We start from the raw sequence: 26,246 nt of genomic DNA on the forward strand, positions 1-26,246 counted from the left end.
GTGGCCTAGTTGTCTTGTTATGTTCATCACCCATGTACACACGTCTCTGTCTGGACTGCAAGTTAATAAAGCACCAGAACCCGGTTCTATATACTTTTCAACAACCCACAGAGCCTAGCACAGTATCTCAATAAGCACCCAGAGCCCTGGCTGGTGTGGCTCAGTGGTTTGAGCACCAACTTGTGAACCAATGGGTTACCGGTTCGATTCCCAGTCAGGGCACATGTCTGGGTTGGAAGCCAGGTCCCTGGTGGGGGGCATGTGAAAGGCAACCACACAGATGTTTCTCTCCCTCTCTTTCTCCCTCTCTAAAAATAAATAAGTAAAATAATTTTTTAAAATAAAAATAATTAAAATAAATACCTGGAAACGAATTTGTACCTGAGGGAACAGTTTTGGCTGTCACAACTAGAGGGGAATGCTCCTGGCATCCAGTAGGTAGAGCCCAGAGATGCTACTAAATGTCCTACAATGCACAGGACAACCCCACCACAAAGACTTATATGGCCCAAAATGTCAACAGCAGGTAGGCTGAAAAAACCTGCTCTTGGTGGAGTATACTTCCTCATCCCACAGACTTTGGGTCTGGCCACATGACTTGCTTTGGCCAATGGGATGTGAGCAGATGTGAGCCCTGTAATAAGAAGACGCATGGAGCCAGGCGTAACTCTGCCAAGCCACCACTGACCAGCAGCCCTTCACAACAGGAGCAAGAAATGTGTTTGTGTCTGCAGCCCACCACTGACTAATATGATGAGAGAGCTAGCTTGGGTTACTTGGGGTACTCGGCTGTGTTTTAGAGAACCACAAAAGGGAATATTTCAAAGTAGCCTGGGATTTTAATGGCCCAGCCTGGGTGTTTATGGCAGTCTCCCAGGTTTTCCCCAGCAATGCTGGGAACACCCTACACAGGGGAACTGATGAACACAGGTGTTCACCTGGGAACACATGAGAAGAGGTAGAGATCAGGAGGCTCTGGCTTTCCACTGTTTCTGGCTGTGAGCTCTACAGGGAGGCTTGGAGAAGCAGGCTCCATGCTGGGCCATCAGCAGGCCCATCAGGGCAACCACCTTGGTGCTTTGGTTTTCCCCAACCCGAGGTACCTTCTTGCCTTCCCGAACCTTCCTCCCTTCTTTGGCCACAGTCCCAACTTTATTCATTGTAAACTTTTTTTGTATTAATTTTTATGGGTTTTTTTATAAATGTTGCATTGAAGTATTATTTATGTCTTGATTAGTGAGTCTTTGGTGCCCCTTTAAATTTTAATTGACTCTAGAGAAAGGGAAAAGGAGGGAGAAAAACATGGACTAGTTACCTCTTACACACGACGCTTCAACTGGGGACCAAACCAGCAACCAGGCATATGCCTGACTGGGAATCGAACTGCCAACCTTTTGGTTTGCAGGACGACACCCAACCAACTGAGGCACACAAATCAAGTCACCCCCTTACATTTTGTACCTAAGGCAGGTGCTTCCCTCACCTCACCCTGACCCTGGCCCCGGCCCCTACAGTGATCTCAGATGGGCCTGGGTGGGCAGCTTCATGCATCCCAACATCCCAAGCAAGCTCCTTCAAGTTCTGGCTGTTGGGGCTGAAGCCTCCTTGGCTGCCTTTTCTCTGTAAAAAGGAGGAAATGGCAGCACCTTTGAGAGCGGGACCCCTTGAAAAGGAAACTGCACTGAAGGAACCAACTCTGCCATCACGGTCTCTCGGATGTTTTTCACATAACTCATTCTCAATCACCAGGCAAGGGCAGGGGGCGCAAGAGGATAGAAAGAGAGAAGGAAGGAGGGATGTGGGAGCCTCATGTAGTAGGCAGAGAATCCGCATCCCTTTGTGAAATAAAGAGAAGTAAACTCAAAACTGGGCACGGAGCAGTAGGATGAAGGCATTCTGGCCGAGGCTTGTTCAGCCCTGCAGCGCCACCTACTGGCTTGATTTTCTTCTCTCCCTCATTCAGCCAACACTGCAAGCTCAAAGAAATCTCATTTTACTCCCCTCTCAACCAACTTACAGTAAAAATACCCTTAGGACTTTGGGCAACTAAAAAATTTCCCAGATTTTCCTTCTTCCAAGTGAACCTTGCATCTCAAAGTTTTCTGGGAAAAAAGCAAAACAGCTTGTTTTCTATCCACTTTACTACTCAACAACCTTCCAGGGCTCCACATGGTCTATTGAATCAAATTCATGGTCCTTGGCTGAGCGCCTGGTGGTCTTCAGTGATCTGACTCCACATCCGAGGATTCTCCTGGAACCCCGGGCATCAGCCACGATGAGCCCTCACCTTAAATAAGTCCAGCTTTCTTATCTCAGAGCCTCTGATTTCTCCATGTGTTTTCTCAGCCCATGTTGTCTCCTTCCAAGTTTCCTCTCATTAAGTTTCCTTCACTGGACAAATGAGTGGGTAAACAAGATGTGGTATATACATTTTATACTGTTCAGCCTTAAAAGGAAAGGACATTCTGACACATGCTACCACATGAATGAACCTTGAGGACATTATGCTAAGTGAAATAAGCCAGTCACAGAATGACAACCACTGTATGACTCCATTCAGATGAAGCACCTGAGGTAGTCCTAGTCTTGGAAACAGAAAAGTCCAGTGGTGGTTTCCGGGGACTGGGGGAGCGGGCAATGAGTTGTTAGTGTCTAATGGGTGGGTACAGAGTTTCAGTTCTGCAAAATGGTAGCATAATATGAATGTACTTGATGCCCCTCAACTGCATGCTTCAAAGTGAGAAGTCCCACATCGAGTCTTTGGAGGTTTATCACCAAACCCTGCTGCAAACCTACGGGGGCCTCACTTCCCTTAATGCTTTAACCACCCATGAAGCAGGTGTTAGCAGCCTCACTGAACGTGTGCGGAAACAAGGGCCTATGAGGGACAAGCAACTTGCTGAAGGTCTCACAGCAGGCCATGGGCAGATCCTGAATGTCGGTGTTTTTTTCTGCCACTCCGTGCTGCTTTACAAACCGGAGGCCTTCTTGGGTGAAGATAGCCCTGTGAGGTGTTTACGGAGGTATGAGACACCACCCCAAGCTTAGACTCTTTCATCTCAAATAACAGCAAGCCCCTCCCCTGAGTGCCTTCTGCAAGTGGGGGAGGTTTAGATTGGAATTTATAATGTTCCTTTCAGTAAAAATACAATGCAAATATGTATTAAGGGACACTGAAGAGACTACAAGATCCATTATCTCCCTCATTTTTTCACAAATTTTTTAATTTTCTTTGGGAAAATAGCCCGGGGGGCGGGGAGAGCTATCATTCTCAGACTCTGGCAACTAGATGCAGCCATGTGACTAAATTCTGGTCCAAATGAAATTGGGCAGTATAGGACTTCTGGGAAAGAGAAGGCTGGTTCATCTGGAAGGGGGACTCCCCAGTTAGCCCTTCCCCACCTTCTTCCTTCCTGGTGCCTGAAGTGGGCATGATAGCTGGAGCACCGGCTGCCAACTGGGAGCATGAGGTAACCTTGAAAATAAAAGCCACAGGCTTGGTAGATGGAGCACAGGATGGAGGGAGTCCAGATCTTGATGAGCACGGAGCTGCCACCTCAGGGCAGCTCTGTGATCCTGGACCTCAGGGCCTTCGCTCTAACACAAGGGCATTTGATTAGATGAGCTCTGCAGCATCTGCTAGGTCCCAGTGTGGGCTGCAGTGGGCTAACTCTCCTCTCTTAATTGAAGGGTTCTGCACACACTCAGCATAAGATGTGGTTTCTCATGGTTTGACAAAACTCATCCTCTAGGGCTGGCCCCCAAGCCATCTGTCACATGGGCCTAAGAGTGGAACTCAGCACAGAGTAGGGCTCATTAACTTCCCAACCGCGCAGGTACTCCAAGCAAAGGGGGGAACTACTGGTAGAACAATATCCTTTTAGCCTAAAAGAAGAGCTTTCCCCCTAATTTCCTATGCTTGTAAATTGCTGACTTCTCTAAAGAGCCCACCCAAATGGAAGAAGCCTGGGTGCTGGGGGTGTTTAATAGGGTACATTTGGTTCAAAAGGACTCCTAGGAGGAGGGGGTTACTCTTCCAGGGGACACTCAGCTCTAACCCTCACTGGCTGCCCTGAGCACACAAGTCAACCCCTCTGGAGTCAGGCTGAAGCAGGTCTCACATCAGAAGCACCAGGTGTTCCTCCCAGGAGCACCCACAGTCTCTTCGCAGGCCGAAACACTGGAGAGAGAAGTGTGCAGCAGAAAGCAGGACTCCTAGGTACCTGTGCCTCAGAGAGAGGGACAGAGGCAGAGTGTGCGGGGCTGGGAATCACAGAGACCAGGAAGGGGTGCAAAATCCAACTCTGCAGAGAAGTCATGAGAATCCAAAGGCCCTCCAGAACAACCACCTGGGAGGCAGGTGAGCCTGATCAGGGCGGCTGCTCACAGGTGACCCTTGGGAGAATGGAGAAAAGCATCCCTTCCTCAACACACCCACCCATCAAAAATTTCTCAAAATATACTGTCATTGTTCAACGAAGGCAGTTTTTACTGTTAACCACCTGAATTAAAAGCAGCCTCATAAACGAGCAGCGTAGGATGTACGCAATGCAAAGACTATCTCCTGAGACCTGCTGAGCCACACAAGTGGCCCTGGGCGTCGGACATGGGCTCCCACCGTGGACTAGCGAAGGCTGGCCTGGAGCCTCTTGTTAAGGTTTCAAACCTCCTAACAGTTATGAAGCACCTACTATGTGTTCGTCACGGTGATAGGTGTTCGGTGCAATCTGCAACATTTGATCCTCACACCAATCTAAGAGGGAAGGATTCTGACCCCCAACTGAGAGATGAGAAAGGGGGCCTGGAAAGGCTCAGAGACTTGCGAAAGGTCACGTGGGGAGGGCAGCGCAACAACCGCAAGGCCTGAAAGGGAGAGCCCCGCACCCGGCTTCACCCTGCTGCTGATTCATTTTCTTTCTGCCTGTCGTCATCTGTGGTTTTCACCCACTCACACATGTCAACCACCATAGAAGCCTGGCATGTGGGCACAAACCAAGCAAAAGGCCAAGGGACAGACCAACAGAATCCCACAACCGTCAAGCTCGCCAGGACCTCAGCCTCCGGAAGTTCACGTGACAGGAAACGGGTAGGCCAGGTGTGGTGGGAGCTCATTCACATTCTCCGACTCTCTCCCCCTCCCTTCCTCCTTCTCTCTTCCCTCTCCCAGGTTTTAGCAATTCAAAAGCCATGCCTTTCCAAGTACACAGTGCTCCTTCCACCAGGGGCTGCGGTCACCCTCACTTCCACAATGGCTGACCTTCACCCTAGGACTTCAGCAAGAGCCTCTGCCCACACACAGAGCTGATTACCTTTCTCCTCAGATTCCAGGATTTCCTGCAAAACCAGGAATGAAGTGGACTGTTTCGGGGGCTCATTTAACTCCTGCTTCTCCTGAAGCATCTTGTAAACTTCAGATTCTTTGTCAATGACGAGTCCACTTGGAGACTGAGAATGCTCTAAGCTGTAAAGAATGTTTGGAAATTCATTAAGACATGTCAGAAGTGGGGGGAAAAACCTCACAAGGCACCTCCTCCCAAGGAGAGACACCCCAGAACCCTAGTGAAGGAGGTGTGTCCTAACTCCCGCCAGGATTGCGAGGTGCCCGCAGTCAGCGCTGGCTGCTCCTTCACTGCAGTCAGAAGCTATTTTTCAAAATAGTTGCAGTCACTCAATCACTTTTTGGCCGAATCCCATGGAATGGGAATGCTTTGCTTCTTTCTCAATTACATAAACAACGTTATGCCAAAAGAAAATTTAGAAATGGGAAAATGTCCACCACGACGTAACCACGAAAACCTCGGCGGGGTCCCCTCAGTTCAGGCCATGTGTGTTCTCTCCACAGAGCAGAAGTCACTGTTCCTCACTCCTCAGGACATCCGAGCGCTTTCTGCCTCCATGAACTCATCACTCTCGTGGTGAGGAGCTCTGGCCTCCTCGCCTACAACACACAGGTTTCCCAGGGCTGGTGAAAAATGCAAGTGCTTTTGTAAACTGTAAAGTTCCGTTCCACTGCAAGGGCAGGGGCAGAGGCCTCAGCTCAGGCCCAGGGACGGAGCAAGCCAGGCCTTGCCTCCCACACCTTCCCCGTCGGAACCCAGATACCATGAGTCAGGCAGAGCTGGGGCCCATTTCCAGGGGAAAAGCTTTAACCGCTGGGTCTCAGGAAGGAGAGGTGTGAGAGAGAGGGAGACCCCAGTCTGCTGCACCTGCCGTCCAGCCTGAATCCCACGATTTCCCAACATCCCCACCTGCATGGCCCGTCCCAGCCACGCCGCTGCGTATCAGCGCAACTGACCAGGCCAGCGACTTGGCTTTGGTCTCGTGTTCGACGGGAGGCCAGAGGAGCATTTTAAACACAGGAATCAGACTGTCCTGATGCGCCTCAAAGTGCTCTCATCCCACTTAGAACCAACTATTTACAGTTTTAATAACACAATACAAGTTTAATCAAATTGACCCCCTTTGGAGTAAATATTCCTTACAAAAAGTGGAAAAGCCATAAAAGATAGCTCTGCTTTCTTCTCTGAACATATTACCTGCCACCCCTGGCTCACCCGGCTCTAGTCAGACCAGTTTCAGGCTGCTCCTGGAACCCAGCAGCCTCAGCCTCTGCACTTACTGCTCCCTTGGCTCCTGTACATCATTCATGTCTCTGCTCAGATGTGACTCCCCAGAGAGGGCTCCCTGACCCTCCCCTTGCAACAGCCCACCCCACCCCAGCACTCTACCCCCTTACTCTTCTGCACCTTCCTCCATCTCTTCTCCTCTCTCCATGCTTGCAGTTGTGTGTTTTCTGTCTCCCCCTAGAAAGTAACCCCCACAAGGACAGGGCCTCGGTCAGTCTGTTCACCATTGTGTTCCCGGCCCTGGTCAGTACCTGGCACAGCGTCAGGGCTCAGCAGGTACTAGGGAAGTGAGAAGACTGCCGATGTGGGTCAAGTCCATCACTCCTCCTGGCTGCGCCCTCTCTCCCTGCTCCTGCAGGGAGGGTCACAGGGGATCCTCTAGGGCAGCAGGACCTCCTGGAGCTAAGCTAGGGAAAGGGGCAGCCCAGCCTCCAGGGCCCAGGTCACCCCCTGCCTCTAAGCCTCAGATGCTTCTTCAGAAGTTGCCGCCCCCTAAGGAAGAGGGACAGTGTGCCCAGGGAGCCAAAAAGCAAATACCAGAAGGTGGTGCAGTTTACTAAAGCAGACAGGTAGGTTTGTACATAAACAAGGTGTAATTCGTGAGTAAGAAACTTCAGGCCATCCACCCCGCCCGGCTGACTCCCAGGTGTGAGGGTGCAGGAGGCAGTGACTACCAAGTTTCTCATCGAATCTAACCACGTGTCCTTAAGGCTGAAGCCACAGTTACACGTACAAACGCATTACACTGATTATGTTTTACTCACTCGTTTCCCACTCATGGTGTCCTTAGTTCAGAGTCCCTTTTACTAAGATAACTGAGGTATATGTTTTCCCTGGGTAACTCCCCAAGTTACCACTCCCTTTCCTTCTGTTTCCTGTTCAGCATCCTGGAGGGCACTTGATATCCTCAAGTCCCGGCTGGAAGCAGAGTCACTGGCACCAGTGGAGCTCCGGGTTTTCCCTTTGACCACAGTCGGGTTCTCACAATGGAGGACAAAGTCCCCACGGAGTGACAAATGCTTTGCTGCAGCCGCCAGGGAAGGTCCACATGTATGAAGACAGACTCATCAGCGATCATTTAGGCTGGCCGCAATGGTCCCTGCTTTTGTCTGTCCCTCCCACCCACAGGGAGCTGTGGGAGCCTCTCTGATGGGCTGCCTTAAAGAAACAGTAGTTGGGTTTTTAAAAAATATTTTATTTATTTAATTTTAGAGAAGAAACAGAGAGAGAAAGAGAAGGGGAGAAACAGCAGAGTGTGGTTGCTCTCATGCACCCCCGCACTGAGGACCTGCCCCGTAACCCAGGCATGAGTCCTGACTAAGGATCGAACTGGCAACCCTTTAGTTCTCAGGCCAGTACTCAATCCACTGAGCCACACCAGCCAGGGCTTAAAGAGTAGTTTTAACCAAGAGCCCAGTCTTCCACTGGCCCACCTGCTCAGCCCTGTTACTGGAGTATATGCCTCACTCTTTCCTTGGGTCTTGAGTTCTGAGCTTGCCCTACAATAATGTATATTATTTTTGATGAATCTTTTTTCTACTATATTTAGAACTATTTTAAAATCAAGATCAGACCCTGGAATGTGCTTAGGGAGAATTTTTCCCCCTTCTCTGGGGTATGTTGTTATGTCTGGAAGCCACCAAGGGAATGCTGAAAATGACAGAACCCAAACCACAAGGTCATCTCGTAGTTTTCCGGAAAACAGTCTTGTAAAGTATTTCCATAATTAACAAAAGGAAAACAATTCACAATTTTTCTCAAATAATGGTAATATCCATTAGTGCTTGACAATTTACAAAGCACTTTCAATATCTATTACCTTATTTGAAGCATTAATATACCCCATGTCTAAGTTTTAGACATTAGGCCGTAAGATATTAGTAAATGACACCACAATATCTTAAAAAATAATTCTAAGACAAAAATACACATTAGAAATGAAGCCAAAAAAGCATTGTCATTTTTATATATAGTAACAGCAATGAAGGAAAGAATTCTACAGTGATAAGGCTTCAAAAATATAATATGTAAGCCTGAGTCACCGGGAGGAAAGCTCGTGAGGGTGGGAGGCCAGGAGTCACCAGCTTCTTCTAACCCCTTCTGCACAACTGCGCAACGAAGTATGAGAGTTTAATTAAATGCAGCTCCTTTGGAGTAACTACATATTACACTCTTTTTGCTTCCTAGTTCTGTTTCTTCCTGAGTCATACTTGGTGCTGAATGTTCACCAGTTACCTAAATGTTTACTATTCTCTCCTCCTGTTTCAGGACTGACCACAGGGCCTGTCTCCCCAGGGACGTCACAGACGGGCCACTCCCAGCCCGTGGAGGTAGCTGACAAAGCCAGGCACTCACGGATGCCAGTGGTCTTTGGAATGTAAAAAGGAACTCCCCCTGAGCTGATCTTCCAGAGGAGAATTTCAGAGGCTGAGCCAGAAGGCCTCATGTGGCACACAGGCCCGCTGCGGACAACGGAGGGGCGAAGGTCAGAGTGTCAAGGAGAACAGAGAACAGCACACCCATGGCTCTAGGAGCTGGATCAGTATAGCAGGGACACAAAACATGGGGAGACATCCATGTTCGTGGACTGGAAAAATTCATGTTGTTAAAATGTCCATATGCCCAAAGTGATCTACAGTTTCAATGCAATCCCTATCAAAATCCCAAAAGAATTTTTTTGTTTTATAGAAATACAAAAAAAAAAATCACATAGAATCTCAAAGAACCTCTAATAATGAAAACAATCTTGAGGATGAAAACCAAAACTGGAGGCAACATACTCGCTGGTGTCAAAGCATATCACAAAGCTACATTAATTTAAACAGTATGGCACTTGCATACAACTCTTAGACTAATGGAACAGATTGTACAGCCCAGAAATAAACCCTTGCATATATGGTCAAATGATATTCAATAAGGGTGCCAAGAATACACAATGCAGACAGTATGGTCTCTTCAATAAATAGTGTTGAGACAACTGGATATCTCCATGCAAAAGAATGAAACTGGACGTTTATCTCATGACATATTAAAATCAAAATGGATTAAAGACTTAATGGGAGACCTGAAACCATGAAACACTTAGAAGAAAACATGGGGGAAGAGCTTCATGACATTGGTTAAGATGAGCCCCCAGCCAGTGTGGCTCAGTTGGTTGGGGGTCATCCCACAAACCAAAAGGTCACCAGTTGATTCCAAGTCAGAGCACATGCCTGAGGTGCAGGTTTGGTCCTGGTCAGGGTACCTATGGAAGGCAACCGATCAATGTTTCTCTGCCTCTCTTTCTCCCTCCCTTCTCCTCTCTCTGAAATCAAAAGTAAAAATAAAATTTAAAAGAAAAAATGCTTAAAGCCCTGACCCATGTTGGCTCAGTTGGCTGGGTGTCATCCCAGAAAGTGTCAAGTTGCTGGTTTGATTTCCGGTCAGAGCACATGACTGGGCTGCAGGGCTGGTCCCCAGCTGGGGCACATGCAGAAGCAACCCATCACTGTTTCTCTCCCTCTCTTTCTCCCTGCCTTCCCCTCTCTCTAAAAATAAATAAATAAATAAGATATGTTTTTACATGGTTAAGATGATATCTTTATACTATGTGTTTTTACCACAATAAAAAGAGATAAATTCTTAGAACAGAACAAAGCAACTACTGATATGTATGTTTAAAGGTCAACAATTCAAAGAAATCTCCAGTGAATTATACTGGGTTAAAAAAAAAAGGCCAATCCCTAAAAGTTACAAACTGTATAACTCCATCACTATAACATTCTTGAGATAAAATTAGAGAAATAGAGCGCCAGTTAGTGGGTTGCCAGGGTTCAGGAGGGTGTGGGGGTAGGAGGGGAGTGGGCGGGGCTCTGAGAGGGCAACCTGAGGAACCCTTGCAGTGATGGAGATGTTCTGTCTTGACCGCATTATGTCAATATTCTAGTTATGATACCGGGCTACAGTGTCCAAGATGTTACTATGGAGGGAAACTGGGTAAAGGCTATAGAACATCTCTATTATTTTCTGTAACTGCTTGTGAGCCTACTATTACCTCAAAACAAAAAGTTTAATTAATTTTAAGAATCCTTCCCCCAAATGATGGAGGCGAAGTGCTAAGTGGAAATGATGTAGGGGAGATTTTAATGCCTGGTTTGTTTTTTGTTTGTTTGTTTGTTTTAAAGATTTTATTTATTTATTTTTAGAGAGGGAAGGGAGGGAGATAGAGAGAGAGAGAGAAACATCAATGTGTGGTTGCTGGGGGCTGTGGCCTGCAACCCAGGAATGTACCCTGGCTGAGAATCGAACGTGGGACACTTTGGTTCCCAGCCCGCGCTCAATCCACTGAGCTATGCCAGCCAGGGCTTTAATGCCTGGTTTTTATGTTGGTGTGCATAAGAGTACACTGACGCAGAAAAACCCTTCGTGTCTGAGAGGCCCCCACCTGTGGACACTGGTGACCCCGTGTCCACAAAAAGTGCAATGCTGGGTAATCCTGCATAACCATGTTCAGAAAGGGAGCCTGGCCAGGATGCTCCCTGAATTTTAGTCTTCCAAGGCCTAGACGGTGGGCCTGTAATAAGAAACCAGAGGAGTCATTATGGGCACAGGGGGAAGGGAGAGGAACACCCAGACTCCGGAGCCAGTTCCCTGTGGGCTGAGGACAAGTTTGGCCAGAGGGCAAACAGCTGCCTTCAGGACAGAGGTTTCCTCTGATCCAGCTCCACATGAGTCAGGCTTAACACGACCCCCCACACCACTGAAGCAGCACCATGCCTCCCACTCTTTCCACCGCACCTGCTGGGAACTCTGCCTCCCGAGTACATGAAGGGACTGCCAGAAAACACAATATGGGACTAGTATCTCGGGACTCTTGTGTTGACTATAGGAACCCAACCGATTATGCTCTAAGAGGCCACTGCTACATCAGGAAGGTGATGGATTAACCGCACTTGTTGGCTGAACTTAAGCTACAATGCTGGGAAAGAAAGAAGCTTACCGTAAGCCACAGCAAAATCTTCTCCATGACTTCGATCTACATGCTACTGCCTTTCTGGGGGAAGCCCCTGGTACTCAGAAGTGATAGGCATGGAGTTTCTCACGGCAGTGAAATCAGCAATAACTGGCATCTACTGAGCACCTACCAGGGGGTCAGGCACCATGCTGGGTGCTTTTTAAACATCTCATTTTATTCCTTCAATAACCTGGGGGGGGGGAGCTGGTCAGTATTACCTTCACGTCATGATAAGATAGAGTCTCAGAGTTTTCTGCTTCGTCCAAGATCACACAGCTAGGGAGAGGCAGAGCTGGAATTCAAGCTCACGCCCTGCTATCTGTGAAGCCTACGCTTTTAGGAAAGTATTGAGTGAGTGTCATCACACAGAAAATGAAATAGGCCCCAAAACATCAGAAAATGACCTGAGAATCCCTAAACTCAGCTAAAAGAGATCAGAGGGCAGGTAAAAGCTTGATGCTGAACATGGCAACATTTCCTGCACCCACAGGTACACAGAAGGCACTCCATAAACAACTGTTAGACCGAAACTGACCTACAGGCCCTCCCACTCGGCTGGGTGTGTGCTTGGAGAACAGACGGTGGATAACACCCTCTCGCCTGACTTCACAGTTAAATTAGGAAAAGACAATGCTGTTTGTGTTCTTGTCTGATGGGGACATGACCCTGGGATGTCCTACAAGACAGAAACAGACAGATAGACACACACACACACACACACACCAGTCTGCTTTGAAGTGCACAGGACAAAGAAATGCAGAATGAGCCCCAGGGAATCAGTAATGACCTCAGATGCAAAGTATGAAGTGAGCCGATTCTGGAATCTCAGTGGATTTCACAGACTAAACAGCAGGGGTGAGCAAGCGCTTGAGACTTCTGTAGAGGACGAAAGCAAAGTTACCGGGTGGCTGCTGGGTTTGCAGGACAATCTCACTGAGGGTGCACAGGGCCTTTCCGGCAACAGCCCAGTAAACAGAGGCCCCCATACAGGCAGCACAGCCTGTTCAGCAAGTTTCTCAGCCATGGGCTCCTGGGATTCCCACTGTTTCTGGATTCCTCCCCAAAGAGTTTGGGATGGAGCAGAACCTGGGCCCCCTCTGCTGAGAAAATCTGAAAAGGGACTTTTGATAAAGACTCAGAGGGTCCTGAAGCCCAAAAGTCCACGGCAAGAGGAGACAGGGGCTAGAGGGAAGGCTTGTGCAGTGTCCAGACAGTTTCAGATTTAATTGTCTCAGGCTGAGGGGAGGGTGTAAACGGGGAGCAAGAGAGAAGAAAGAAGACATTAATTGAGGAATAATGGCCAAGGCCATACTAAAAATACCTCCCAGGCACATATTTCTCCCAATGCATAGCAGCTCTTTCAATTAAGGATGTGTCATTTCCTGGGTTATTAAACCCAGAACATGGAACATTCCACTAGGGGACAGTAACAGAGGGTCACATTCTCAGCCTTCCCCCAGCACCAAAGCAACAAAAAACAAGAACCATGGTCCATGGCATTTCCACCACTCAGCTCCCCCCTGAGCTGCTGGAGAAAAAGCTTCCTTTCAGTGTGTGTCCATGGAAAGCTTGGGTGGCCCAGCATGGGCTCTGTCTCAAGTACCCCAAACGTTCCCAGGGTCACCTGGAAGGACACCATCATCTCAAGCTAGTCCCACACTGCAGGAACCAGAATCTGGGGGAAGAAGCATAACTAGCCACTCTGTCTTGGATACTACAACAAATGCAGTAACAGCTTCTAAAGTATGAGTCACCTAGCAAAGCCTCCCCCATTAGACTCGAAGCCTCACAGTGCCTTTCCGTGCTGGGCACAGACCCCTGCATGGATGGGTGCCCAATGCCATCAGGCTCTTTTCCAGGGAAAGGGGAATTAGATGAAGGATATGGCCCAGGAGCCCTCAAGAGGTCCCCGCAACAGCCCTTCCCAAACATTTAAGTCATCTGAAACCTCTCATGCCTTACCCTCTCCTACCTCTGCATTTGAAGCAATGGATTTATAAATGAATCACTCTAAGATCCAGGCAGATTCTTATTAAAGGTGAACTGGGGAAAAACTAGACAGCAAAATGGGCTTCAGAGCTAACATAAGAACTGTGGATTCCATTCGATTCTCAGGGATCAGACAAGTTTGGACCACACAGTATTTTCCAACAAATCTGACTGTCACCAGCACTTAAAAGATCAAGAAATTTCAGATAAAAAGAGGCATTTGGACTTCTGCTTCAATGCAATTAATCATCAGAAATGGGACTCCCAGGCCAGCACGTGGTGTCTGGCTGGAGCCAAGGAGTGGGTCCCCCTCTGGATGGGGCATGCACTGGCCAGCCGCCACGCGCCACTCAGCTCCCGTCTGTTTGCACTCAGCTCTGCCCTCGTGTCCTTCTCTCTGCTACCTCTGGGCACTTGACATGGCAACGGGTGACACAGTCCATCCCCCTTTCATCTACAGAAAACCCGTCCCATCTTTATCCTCAAACCCAGCTCTCTGCCACTATCTGTGGTACTCCCAAGTTTTGGATTCCTCTTCAAAGAGTTTGGGATGGAGCAGATGCTGGAACCCCTCTGCTGAATAAAGACACGGAGGTCCCCCGGGCCAGGTAGCTCAGTTGGTTAGAGGGTTGTCCCAATACGCCAAGGTTGTGGGTTTGATCCCCAGTCAGGGCACATACGAGAATCACTTTAGTTATGAATGTGTAACTAGCTGGAACAACAAATTCACGTTTTTCTCTCTTTCTCTCTAAACTCAATAAATAAAAATTAAAAGAGGAAAAAAAGACATAAAAGCAGCTATGGTCAGGAACAGGAGGGGACACACCTCCTCAGTCCCAAGCAAGATGCTTCCTTAGACCTGTCCACACTGCCCACCTGCAGCCCCACCCCTACCCTGGGCAAAGCTGCTTCTGCTTCCGGATCAGAACCTGTTCCTGTGGGCACGTGTCTACATCCTCGTGGACTTCTCTTCCTTCTATTATTTCTAGCAGCCTCTCAGGAGGAAAGCAAACCAAAAACTGCATCGAAGTACTTTCCCTTCGATGGTAAACACAGCAGAAACCCCGAACTGTAAACACTGAAGAATTTCTCAGGACGCAGTGGGGCTGTCAAGGAAGGAGTATGATCACCTTGAAGATGACGACGACTGGAGATATTAAGACAGTAACAACATAGGTCTCAGCAAATAACTGACTACTTTGTGCCAAACACAGTACTGGGCACTTTACAGGTTATGTATTTTTACAACAACCCTACAAGGCAGGTGGTACTACTTCCTTTCTAGAGACGAGGAGAAGGAACACAGAGAGGACTGTGCTAGAGTAGACCTTTCTTCCCCCTGGGTCAGTGGCTCAACCGTCTCCCACCTGCCTGCACCCCCGACCTTGGTCCTGGCCTGGAGGAGGGTTCATGACCCTACTTACACTCTGCCATTCGTCTCTGGCCCACTGGCCATTGTCTTTGACTCCAAGGCGCTGTTGAAGTTGGAGATGTTTTCAGAAGAGTAGAGGCCAGAGGGGTTGTTGTACTGGTTTGTGATGACCCTGGGGGCGGAGCTGGAGGCAGACAGGGCGGTGAAGGGCATGGCACTCCGGTTGTGGGCGCTTCCTATGTGTCGGACTTCCTGCAGGCAGAGACCAGAGGAGACATCAAGGGGGGTCAGGGGTGTCCAACGTACCCCCTTGATGGACAGTGCTGGCCGAGCACGAGGGAAAGAGGTGTTCCAATGAGCTCCAGTGGCCCTGGCCAACACCAAACTTTAGTTGAGAAGCTCTGATGTACCCACCAGATACGGGCCACAGCCGGGGAGTCTCATGAGCTGGGCACGTGTGCAGGTTCACACACCAGCTCTGCCTTCTGGTTCTGCCCTGAGGCCCAGTGAAGCTGACTTCCCACTGGGGAGCCCTGGGCAGGATACCCTTTGATGCCTTGGAGCTGAAACACCCTTTCAGGGCACATTACAGAGGGACTAAGGTTCCAGGGAGAGAAGAACAGGCAGTCACTTCACGGCCAGTGCAAAGCAAAAGTTGATGAAAGGTAGAGATGAAGCCCCCAGAACGGAGAGGGTTAGACAAACAAGATAAGAGGGCTGCTCGGGGTGAAGAAGCCCCTGACTAGGCGGAGATGGGCGGCCTGTGGAGGGGACCAAAGGGAATTCAGAATCTGAGGTTTCTTGCAGGTGAAGGACAAGGCCAATCAGATGAAGGCTAGAGGATACCTGTTATAGGGCAGTGCCCAGGGGGGCTGTAACTTGAGAAAGCGCCCTCCACCCCCATGCTGGCTTTGCCAGAAGCTGTGGATAATTACTACAGCTACAACACCTCAGAGCTTTTTAACAAACAGCCAAAATTTTTTAAATTAACATGTCTTTAAAAAAAAAAATCACAGCTTCGGTTAGCAAGTCTGGGTCAACCCTGGCTCCCAGGCAACAGACACTCTCGTAGAGCTGACTAAACTCAACCCGAGCCATATTCTCTGGGTTCCCCAGTAATCTTCCTGAATGAACCCTGGTCTCTTTCTTAACGCCCAGGCCTAGAACAACTGCTCCCAAGGAGTTTCTGTTCTCTGTTGTTCTTCCTTTTTCTTTTTCCTTTTTTGGCTAAAGCTTCAAGTCTTTCACGCTTTCACAGAAAATATTAAACCTTCATTTACTGTGCACTGATTTAAAGTAAACAACATGAAAATACTCTTTTTCACTATTCACATGAGCACCCTCTTCAACAAGTCCAAGGCAGTGAGGTTTGACCGTATAAAGGAAGTCGAGTTGACTTTGTTCACACTCGGACCAAAGCGAAGGACACACCGATGATTCGCAAAAGGGGAAGTAAGCAGAATTAAGAAAATAAGTCTAGCAGTAATCAGAGAATAGTGAAGTAAATTGTGTGGCACAAGTAATCCCAGGAATCGTATACAGTGATTAACGGCAGCAGACTGGCGGGCGGGCGGCTACCCCTCAGCACTATGGAGCAGGCGCACACCTGCAGCCAGGAGTGCCACGCCTTCCTCCCTCTCCTCCCCCACGGCCATTCCTAGGGGCGGGCAGCTCGGGGTGCTGAGCACCAGGCAACCGCCCTTGTTTCTCTGTCTTGGCTCAGTTTTTCCCTGTCACTTCCTGTTCAGCTTTGGGCAAGTTAACATGAACTTCTCTCAGCCCACGTCTCCTCTTTAAAATGAAGTAAATCAGGCCTCTTCCCCAAGGCCTCGGTGGGAAGTATCAGTGTGCCAAGCACAGTGCCTGGCACACGGACACTCAACCGGCGTCTGTCCCCGTCTCCCTCCACAGAACTGCATTTTCCACTAGAATGGAAGTCGGGAGGGAACTCAGGTTGGAAATTCTGGTTTTCACTTTATGGAGAATCTTCCAAGAATATATCTGTTTTGTACATAAAAGGAATATCTGTAACCCCATGTGAATACTGGTCTTTCCAGAACTCAGGCGGTTAATTCAGGGCCTGCCTTTTGGAAGGGATGATGTAATTGTTTGGACTTCGTATTTATCAGTCGCCTAGGAAACTCAATAATGAGGAAATATAAACTAGGTGTGTAACTGCTCTGACCTAAGATAAGCTGGGGTGTTGTCTGGCAGTGCATGAACTAACAGATCTTTTCATTATAGATGAACTCTGCCCCTACTCACTCTATTTTAGAATGGCTGGAAAGTGGAGACTGAAAAAGTGAGAGGTGAGAAATTTCTCATACGAAGAAAGAGTTACTGCAATCAAAAGAAAAATATACGAGTTAGAAGGTAAAGTATTCGACAATTCTTTTAATCTGATGAGAACTACCTCCAAAATATTAACACAGGTAACCAGCTTACATATGTTTAAAATGAAAATGCAAGCATAACGCATGTAAAAATAAGTATTGCCCTAGGTTAAAACTAGGATTTTAGATGGACCAAATTAAAACTAAATCATTCCTTCTATATTATAAAATATATGAGAATTTAACACAGTAAAACATAACGTGAACAGTGAATTTAATGAAGTGGCTGGAACTCCCGGGACACTGGAACTAAGTGTGGCGTGTTTTAAATTAATCGGCACCACGGGCATTTTCAGCCTGAGCCTCGGTTTATGAACTTCCCTCACGTGACCTGTAAAGAGTAACAGGGTCATGTCCATTTTGAAATGTCAGATGTAAAGTGACTCTTAATGTGACTCTTAGGATTATTAAGTATGATTTTTATTATATTAATGGAAAAAATTGTGTGACTAGATTTCTGACATTTTAATAGAAGCTGAGAAAATGTCACTTACATACAACCACTCAGTTTACCCGTGCAAATGCACCCAGTGAGTCTGATTTCATACAAGTTTTCTGCTTTATGTATAAAAAATAGCTAGCTATGTTACCTTTTGATTATATTTCAATTCACCATAAAAACTAGCCTCCCCAAACACCCTGGCTGGGTAGCTAAATTGGCTACAGCATCGTCCTGATACCCCAAGGTTTTGAGTTCACTCTCCAGTCAGGGCACAGACAAGAATCAACCAGTGAGTGCAGAAATGGGTGGGGCAACAAATCGATGTTTCCCTCTCCCTCTCTATCCGAAATCAATTTTTAAAAATTTAGAAAAAAAAAATAAAGTTCAAATCTTCAATTGAAATTAAACAGATAACAATCACAAACTAGTCTAAAAGAAGTTTTTAATCACCACTTCCTTATTAATTTATCATTAATAATTCATTAACTTATCCAGTAGATGCACACTTTGTGAAAGCAGTATGTCAGGTGTGTGGAATTTTTCAAAGGTATTCTAAACTTTCTCATTTAAGTTTTTCCCCTTATTTAAAAAAAGAATGTCCATTCTCTGTAAATTATTTAGAAGATGTAATTGAGGAAGACAGAAATAAAATCACCTATACTCTAAGTACAGAGAGATTTATTTACAAATATGGGATCTTGGATCAGTCTACTCTCCAAGGAAATTCAAACTGTGCATTGACTCCCTACCACATTTTTCAATATGAATTACCACTTCATTTTAGTAAATTTAAGGTCTTACTAGAAGTATCACCATAACAAAAATAGAGATTTCCACCTTAAGGATCATGGAAATCAGACAGTGGGATGCCAGGGAGAGAAGCACAGTTTACTATGAAATTTCCCCTTAGCTCCTCCAGCTTCCAGGCTTCGAGACTCAAATTTACTTTCATCTACGGCACAACTCGTTTGTATCGGACGTACCTAAAGAGCTGAGTCAGCTCCTTTATCTGACAGGGTCCCGCCACCCCATTCTGCACAGGAAGGCTTCCACCCGCTTCCTGTATGTCTTCCTACCCCCAGCTTCCAGGCCATGGCGTCACTGCCTTGGGGTTTTCCAGCCCTTTCCTCCTACAGTTCCCTTACGGGAAGGGCTGAACGACAGCCAGGACCCAGAAATCCCGGCAGCAGGAAAAAATGGGAGTGTGCTGAGCTGTTCCAAAAGCTAAAAAGAAGCCCTGGCTGGGTGCTCAGTTGGTTAAAGCAGTCTTGATATGCCGAGGCTGCGGGTTTGATCCCCAGTCAGGGTATGTACAAGATTCGCCCAACGAACACATGGATGAATGGAACAACAAACTGATGTTTCTCTTTCTCTCTCCCCTATTTCTCTCTCTAAGATCAATAAACAAATTTTTAGAAAAGCAAAACAGATACCGGGTAGTGAGAGGACAGGCAGTGGAGCACAGTACTTACTTGTGGTTCAGAGGCTAAATTCATCTTATACGGATGACGTTTCCCTTCCTCTGTCACTAAAGGAGACCAGACTTTATTTTCAGATCTGTAAGAGATTGAGACAAAGCTGTCGTTTCATGCATGCTAAATGTTGGAAATAATAATATATACTAAAAACAGAATGGGAAAATGCCTTCTCTCACCTGAGTCCTAGACTCCGAACTAGCACTCTGCCACCCACCTGCCTCTGCATTCTGCCACCACAGTGATCTTTCAAAAGCTACAATCTGATCACGTCACATAGGATAGCTGTCCATGCCCAGCCCCGAGCCACTGGGACTTACTTCCTCAGCCTCGACCTCCCTCACGCCACTCTGTGTCGCTGACCCCCAGCCGCACTGGCCTCCTCCTGGCTCCTGAGCATGCCTCACGCAGCCCACCTCCACTCAGGACAGAATGAGGTCTCCTCTGTCTCTCCCAGTGTTCTTGGTCCAACCAGATAACCGCCTCACCCTTGAAGCTAATCTGGACCCATAAAAGTGATGCCTCCTTTTTTGAGCTTGCAAAGGATTTCTTCATATCAAGCACAGAGCATCACTCTCAGTCCGGGCTCAGTTTTCATTAGTGTTAAGTCATTTTCTCTCTTCGGGGGAGAATACTTGTACTTATCTTTGTAGTGTCAGACTGCCTAGCACAGTGCCAGATATACATTTAAAAAAATCCTGTTCAATTTGTTGGTTAAGTGGATAAAAAAATTGATTCAAGCCCTGGCTGGCATAGCTCAGTGGATTGAGCACGGGCTGGGAACCAAAGTGTCCCAGGTTCGATTCCCAGCCAGGGTACATTCCTGGGTTGCAGGCCATAACCCCCAGCAACCGCACATTAATGTCTCTCTCTTTCTCTCTCTCTCCCCCCTTCCCTCCCTAAAAAATAAAAAATAAATAAAATCTTAAAAAAAAATTGATTCACCTATGAATGGGTAAGTAAATGAATATCTTGAACTAATAAGGCTTGAAGGAGAAGATCTGGACTGAGACAGAAATGGAGATGAGAATGAGGGGAAAACGAGCTTTCAAGAGGGTAGTCATAAAGTGACCTCCCGTGACAACAGGGCATGGAAGTGTACAAAACTGTTGACATCCTGCTCCCCACTTGGTCCTCCCGCCAGTCCTGCGGTACCAGGTAGAAGAAAGCCACAAACCTACTTCACAGATGAGAACCTGAGCAAACGGTTCGTGAGGAAGAGCTGTGGAAGCCAAGGTTCATGAGACACTCAAGAGCAGGTTAACATAACAGGATATCAGAATGGAGAATATGAACTTGATCCAACAGGAAATACAGGGCCATAAAGGCTGAACCGAATCACTCCTGAAATCGTGCCTTTGCAGGGTTCCTTCCAAGACCCAACGACAGAAGAATGGGAATCCCACCCCAGCTATAACTCCCAGTGTACTCTGCCTACTCATTCATTGGCCTGTTGAGAACAGTCAGCTCCCCCTTCTCACTGCGCACTCTCACTTACACTCAGCACTTTGGCTGGTGTGTGCTTGCCTTCTCTGTCATTGTAAGTGCCTGGCACAGTACCCACTGCTCAGTGTGGTGTGGCGGGAGCAACATCCTGAGTAGATTCTTGATGGTTTCCAAGAAAAAGTTTTCATTTCATTATACCTGACAATAGTTAACTGATCTTACTTCCCTGAATCTTGGCTACTTGTATTGGATCTTTCTGCATTGTAAAATGCAGAAAGATGCCCAAAATATAAGAAGCACTATGACAACTGGAGAGGAAATAAGCAACCTGAAATTCCAATTCCACAGACCTTTCAACCTGCCTGTAGTATGCGTGGCACTGAGCTGGGGGTGTCAGGGGTTCTGAGATGGGTTCGTCCTCACCCATATGCAGATCAGAAATGAAAGGGCGTTTCCACAAGCCTTACCTGGCTACCGTGAGAGTCATGTTGTCTACACAACCCTTGATTTTGTTCTGAGCTTCCAAGTGTGTCATATTGCTGGTATTTTCCCCATCAATGGCTGTGATTATATCTCCAATACACAAATTAGCTACAGCAGCCTTGCTTCCGGGAGTGACCTGGAAAAAGGGAAAGGGCGGGCTAGTTACTACTCGTCTCCAAGGCAACCACTAAGTAACTTACCAAGGAGTTAAGTATTCACAGATGTGGATCAAAGCGTGTAAGAAGGAAAGGGACTAAAATCCTAAGTGTCAATAGTAACAATCCTTTCCATTTATGTGATACATCACGGTTTACAAAGAGTCCTTTCCTATATACCAACCGTCTCAGGGGATCCTCACAACAGCCTTGTGAGAAGGGAGGACAAACATCAGTCCCCGTTTTAGAGACTGGGAAACTGAGGCCTAGAAAGATCTGTGACTCAGCCGGGAACCACTCAACTAGCATATTACTATGCAGGGTGTGGGAAAAGTAGGTTCACAGTTGTGAGTATGTGAAACAGAGTTTATTCTTGTATTGTTATTTATTAATTATTGTATTATTTTCCACATGAACAACTATAAACCTATGCTTGCCCCACTCTCTCTGTATTACTAGCCATCTGACTAGTATATTACAGAGCTGGGACTCAGACCCTGAATTCAGACCCAACGTCCTTCCCACTGAACCTTACTGGTTCTTTAAGATAAGTCACCCACCACATGAAACACACACACACTTAGAGAACATCATGTACAGTAACATCTATGTCTACAAAAACCTTAATGTCATTTATGCACAGAAACAAATTAGAACACTGCACACAAAACTGTTCAGTTATTCATTTCTGTAATGTTTCTGGTTTTTACAATGAGGTGGATACTTTTGTGATTAAAAAAGGCAATAGAAACTATTTTATAATGTGGTAGAATGGGTTTACACTGGTTTATTTTCTCCATCCAGGAAGCTGACTATGATCAGGGTTGTCCCCATAGGTTCCTGGTTTTCTGCAGGTCAAGTCTTCTGAATCAATGGTTCCACATGCATGGACCCCCAATGCTGAGGGAGCCAGTCAGTTACTGTGCAGTGGGCCACCAAACCCACCTGCTACTGACTCTCACACACAGATGCACAACTACTTTTCAAGTAAATACAGATGCTGTTGTGATGATCGAAACACAAACTCATTTTGAAGTAGTACTAGCCTCAGAGTAATTTTTTTGTTATTAGGTATTTTCTAAACCAAGGTATACTAAAAGTATTACTACCACGCCAGTGTCAGTCCATGACTTTTGACATAAAAGACTTTCCTTAATAGGAATTCCAAGTCCCCCAGGAACAGAGTGGTGGTAACACACCGGGACTCCCAGCGCCCACCGGGTGCTGCCCTCTCCTTGGAGAGGGCCCTAGACACCTGGGGACCAACTTGGGGGTGTGCCTCTGAAAACCTGAACCAGAGGTAAAGAGGCCCTTCAAGGCACCAAAGCAAGACACAAGGCTTAAGCCCTAAGTCTCCATATCTGATGCAGGAGTGCAGCAGCCATGGTTTCCATTTCACCAAACTGAAAATGCTGACCCTTCTGAGGTGGCTGGTGTGCTGTCATGGTCCATGTCCTCGTCAGCACCTCAGCCCCATAAATAAGGGGTGGATGACTTCATCCTTGAGGTCCCTTCTGGCTTAGCCATGCTATGACTTTATCAGGCAAAACTTGCCTGGAATGTAGCAGGATGTGGAAACCAGTGCACAGACCTTGACCTTCTAACCTTCCTTTCTGGCTTTCCCATCATCCATCTACCAGAGCACTAGCCCAAGGTCAGACCTTTTCTCATCCAGCCACTGGGAAACGACATTTATACAGGCAAGTGTGGGCCGCTCTCTTTGAGTCAACATGGTGAAACTAGTCTCTGAGTCACACAGAACACCCAGTGAAAACAAATTCTTCTCCTTTTCTGCCCATCTCACTGAGAAGTCTGATCTTACGTGATTTCATGTATATGGGACTTTTTCTAAAGAATAAATAGACCTCCTGTTTCTAAAATGACCCTACAGCCCTGGCCAGGTGGCTCAGTTGGTTGGAGTGTCATCCTGTACACCAAAAGGTTGCAGGTTCAATCCCCAGTCAGGGCTCATATGTAGGTTGCAGGTTCAGTCCCTGGTCCTGGTGTGTACAAGAGGCAACTTCTCTATATGTTTCTCTGTCACATCAATGTTTTTTCTCTCTCTCTCTCCCTACCCTTCCTTCCACTCTAAAAGCAATAAACATATCCTCAAGTGAGGATTTTTAAATAACGGACCTATGCATCCCATTATTTGGGATTAGCAAAGCTTCTGGGTTGGCAAACTCTACCCCCACAGAAAGCAGCCTGATCAAACTCATTATTACCATGACTAACTCTAATAATGTTAAAGAGACTCCCCCAAGGATAAAATCCAAAATCATCAGCTAGGTCCCTGAAGACCACGTCTCCCTCCTCACCCTCATCATGACATTCCCCAACTAAGCTTTGGCCACAGGGGTCTTCCTTGTTTCTTTCCCACTACAAGACCTTAGCACCTGCTCTAACCTGTAGTTAGCTTCTCACCTATCAGGTCTCAGCTTAAATGGCCCTTCTCAGAGAGGCCTCTCTGTCCTCCCATCTAAGTTAGATGCCCACTTCATCCTAATACACTCTGTTCTTCTTTACAGTGGCACTTGTCATATTAGATTTATAAATCTAATTTGTGGGTTTATTTATATAATGTCTGAGGACCTCCAGTAAGGTGTGTGAGAGCAGCGCTCATCTGCCTTTAGTGCGTTGGTATCCCCAGTGCCCAGCACAATGACTGGTACATAGTAAGTACTCAATAAATGTTAGTCCAATGAGTGACTGAATCTAGACTATCTAGTGTTATTAAATATGTAATCATGGCCCTGGCTGGTGTGACTCAGTGGATTGAGGGCTGGCCTGTGAACCAAAGGGTCACTGGTTCAATTCCCAGTCAGGGCACATGCCTGGCTTGCAGGCCAGGCCCCCAGTAGAGGGTGTGTGAGAGGCAACCACACATTGATGTTTCCCTCCCTCTCTTTCTTCGTCCCTTACCCTCTCTCTAAAAATAAGTAAATAAAATTTTTTAAAACACACACGCACACACACAAACGAAAACAAATAAATAAATATGTAATCATGCTACCTAATTTTATCCTTTAAAAATGTCTATTTTAAAGGGGATCAACTAATCATTTTCACAACATTGCTACCCTAGAATGTGACCACTCACAAAACTAAAATAATGGGAGGTAGGGGGGAAGTCTGAAAAGATGAAAATGGAAGTTTCTTTTATATGTTCAGCTGCAAAGAGCTCTGGAATTTCCAGCACTTGGTTCAAGCTGTCCTGTGGGAGAGGCATTTCTGCTAAGTACATCCCAACAGGCTCCGGACAAGCTAGAACCAGTCTAAAGAGCCCCGAGCCGGAACGAGCGCGGCCTGGCCATCCTCTCTGTTGGTCTGATTGTTTTGAAAGCCAAACTGACAGGAAGCCAAAGGAAATCTTGGACGTGACAAGACAAGAGCATCAGGTGGGATTTGGATAGACTCACACATAAACAGATTAAATTCACATTCTTTTGAGAGCCATTTTTTAAAGGGATTTAAACAAATTATACATTTGCCTTCTACAAAAGTCCTTTCACATACAATCTCCCGTTTGAGATTTTAATAATGATGATTTCACCACCAACATATAACTTCACAGATGAGGAAACTGACTCACAGAAGATGTAACTGATTCAAGTTCACACAGCTAAAGGCTTGAGCCTGAACTTGACGCTGGATCCTTATCCCATTCCTTTTCCCCTTTACCACGATGCCACAAGCAGATGGTCCAAGCCCAAGTGCCAGAGCCAAAGAAATATCCAGAATTAAGGAGACTCATCTGCCATGGCATTCTACAAAACGTACTGGAGTGTCACAGACTCTTGCCACTGCCTGGGTGGCTCCTGCCATAGGACAGTCATCTCAATTGCTCTGAACTGAGCCTGAGCCCAGTAACCTCATCCCTTAAAAACTACACAAATCAGAACACAGACTGAAAAGGGGCTCAGGACAGACCTGCCTGAATCTCCAACATCAGTTATTTCCCATTTTGACCAGTGGACTCCAATCCCTACTACACTCTAACCATTCATTGTCATCATCAGTTAACAAGTGCTTTTTATGTGCCAAGAACAGTTTAAGTATTTGGCAAAGGCTAATTTACCAATCCTCATATGATGCTATCAGGTGGGACTGTTGCTGCATCATTACATATGAGGAAATGGAGGAACAGGAGTTAAGTGGTTTGCCTGAGGTTATTAGCTGGTGAGTGGCAGGCTGTGGGGCTCCAGAGTCTACCCACTTAACCCAGTATACCACACTGTCCTTTCTAATTTCCTCCTGACCATCAAATTCCACCAGAACCAGCTCATGATGAAGTCAGCTTCAATTTCTAAAGTGGAAATCCTATACTCTCCTCCAAAGAAACAGACCCAGCAGGTCAACGGACATCCTCAAATACCCTCTCCAGCTTTCTTCCCCAGAGACCATACAACTCAATCACACAACTCTTGCTGCCTAAGAATGGGTTTAGGCACAACAATTTCCACCGATGGACAACCTGCTATTTTCTGCAGAATTCACTCATGTCGTCTGCACTCCTGCCCCACCTTCCCCCTCCAGGCAGACCTTTGCTCAGGGGCCAGCCTGCACACCTGCCCTACACTGTGTGAGTTCGTAAATGCATCTTTAAAGCCTGTGCATTGCACCAGACTCCTGAGCACACAGATTTTGAAGAGTTTAATCTCATTTGTAAATGGTACAGAATAGAACAATGACACAGCTCTCCCACTTTCTTTAACTTACATGTAAATAAATATTTCTATTATACAGAATTGGATGCACACCCACTGGCCATGACAAATGAAGAAATAACCTTCCTCTGTGATCACGGCATGTTTCTACTTCATCCCTCCTCTGTTCCCTCCTCTCATTCATTCATTCACTCATTCATTGGTC

The 26,246-nt window shown here is 46.7% G+C and overlaps 1 protein-coding gene across 1 annotated transcript in view; it reads right to left on the minus strand.

The window, feature by feature from the left end:
* Positions 1–26,246, minus strand: part of PDLIM1 (PDZ and LIM domain 1) — a 40,498-nt gene that overhangs the window by 1,741 nt on the left and 12,511 nt on the right. The window contains exons 2-5 of the mRNA XM_028513854.2: positions 21,204–21,355; positions 19,288–19,372; positions 15,033–15,232; positions 5,310–5,461 (exon numbers count right to left, since the gene is read on the minus strand). Coding sequence (XP_028369655.1) covers positions 5,310–5,461; positions 15,033–15,232; positions 19,288–19,372; positions 21,204–21,355 — 589 coding nt within the window. The remainder of the gene's footprint in view (positions 1–5,309; positions 5,462–15,032; positions 15,233–19,287; positions 19,373–21,203; positions 21,356–26,246) is intronic.

This window comes from Phyllostomus discolor, chromosome 5, assembly GCF_004126475.2.
Source record: "Phyllostomus discolor isolate MPI-MPIP mPhyDis1 chromosome 5, mPhyDis1.pri.v3, whole genome shotgun sequence".
NCBI classification, from domain to species: Eukaryota; Metazoa; Chordata; class Mammalia; order Chiroptera; family Phyllostomidae; genus Phyllostomus; species Phyllostomus discolor.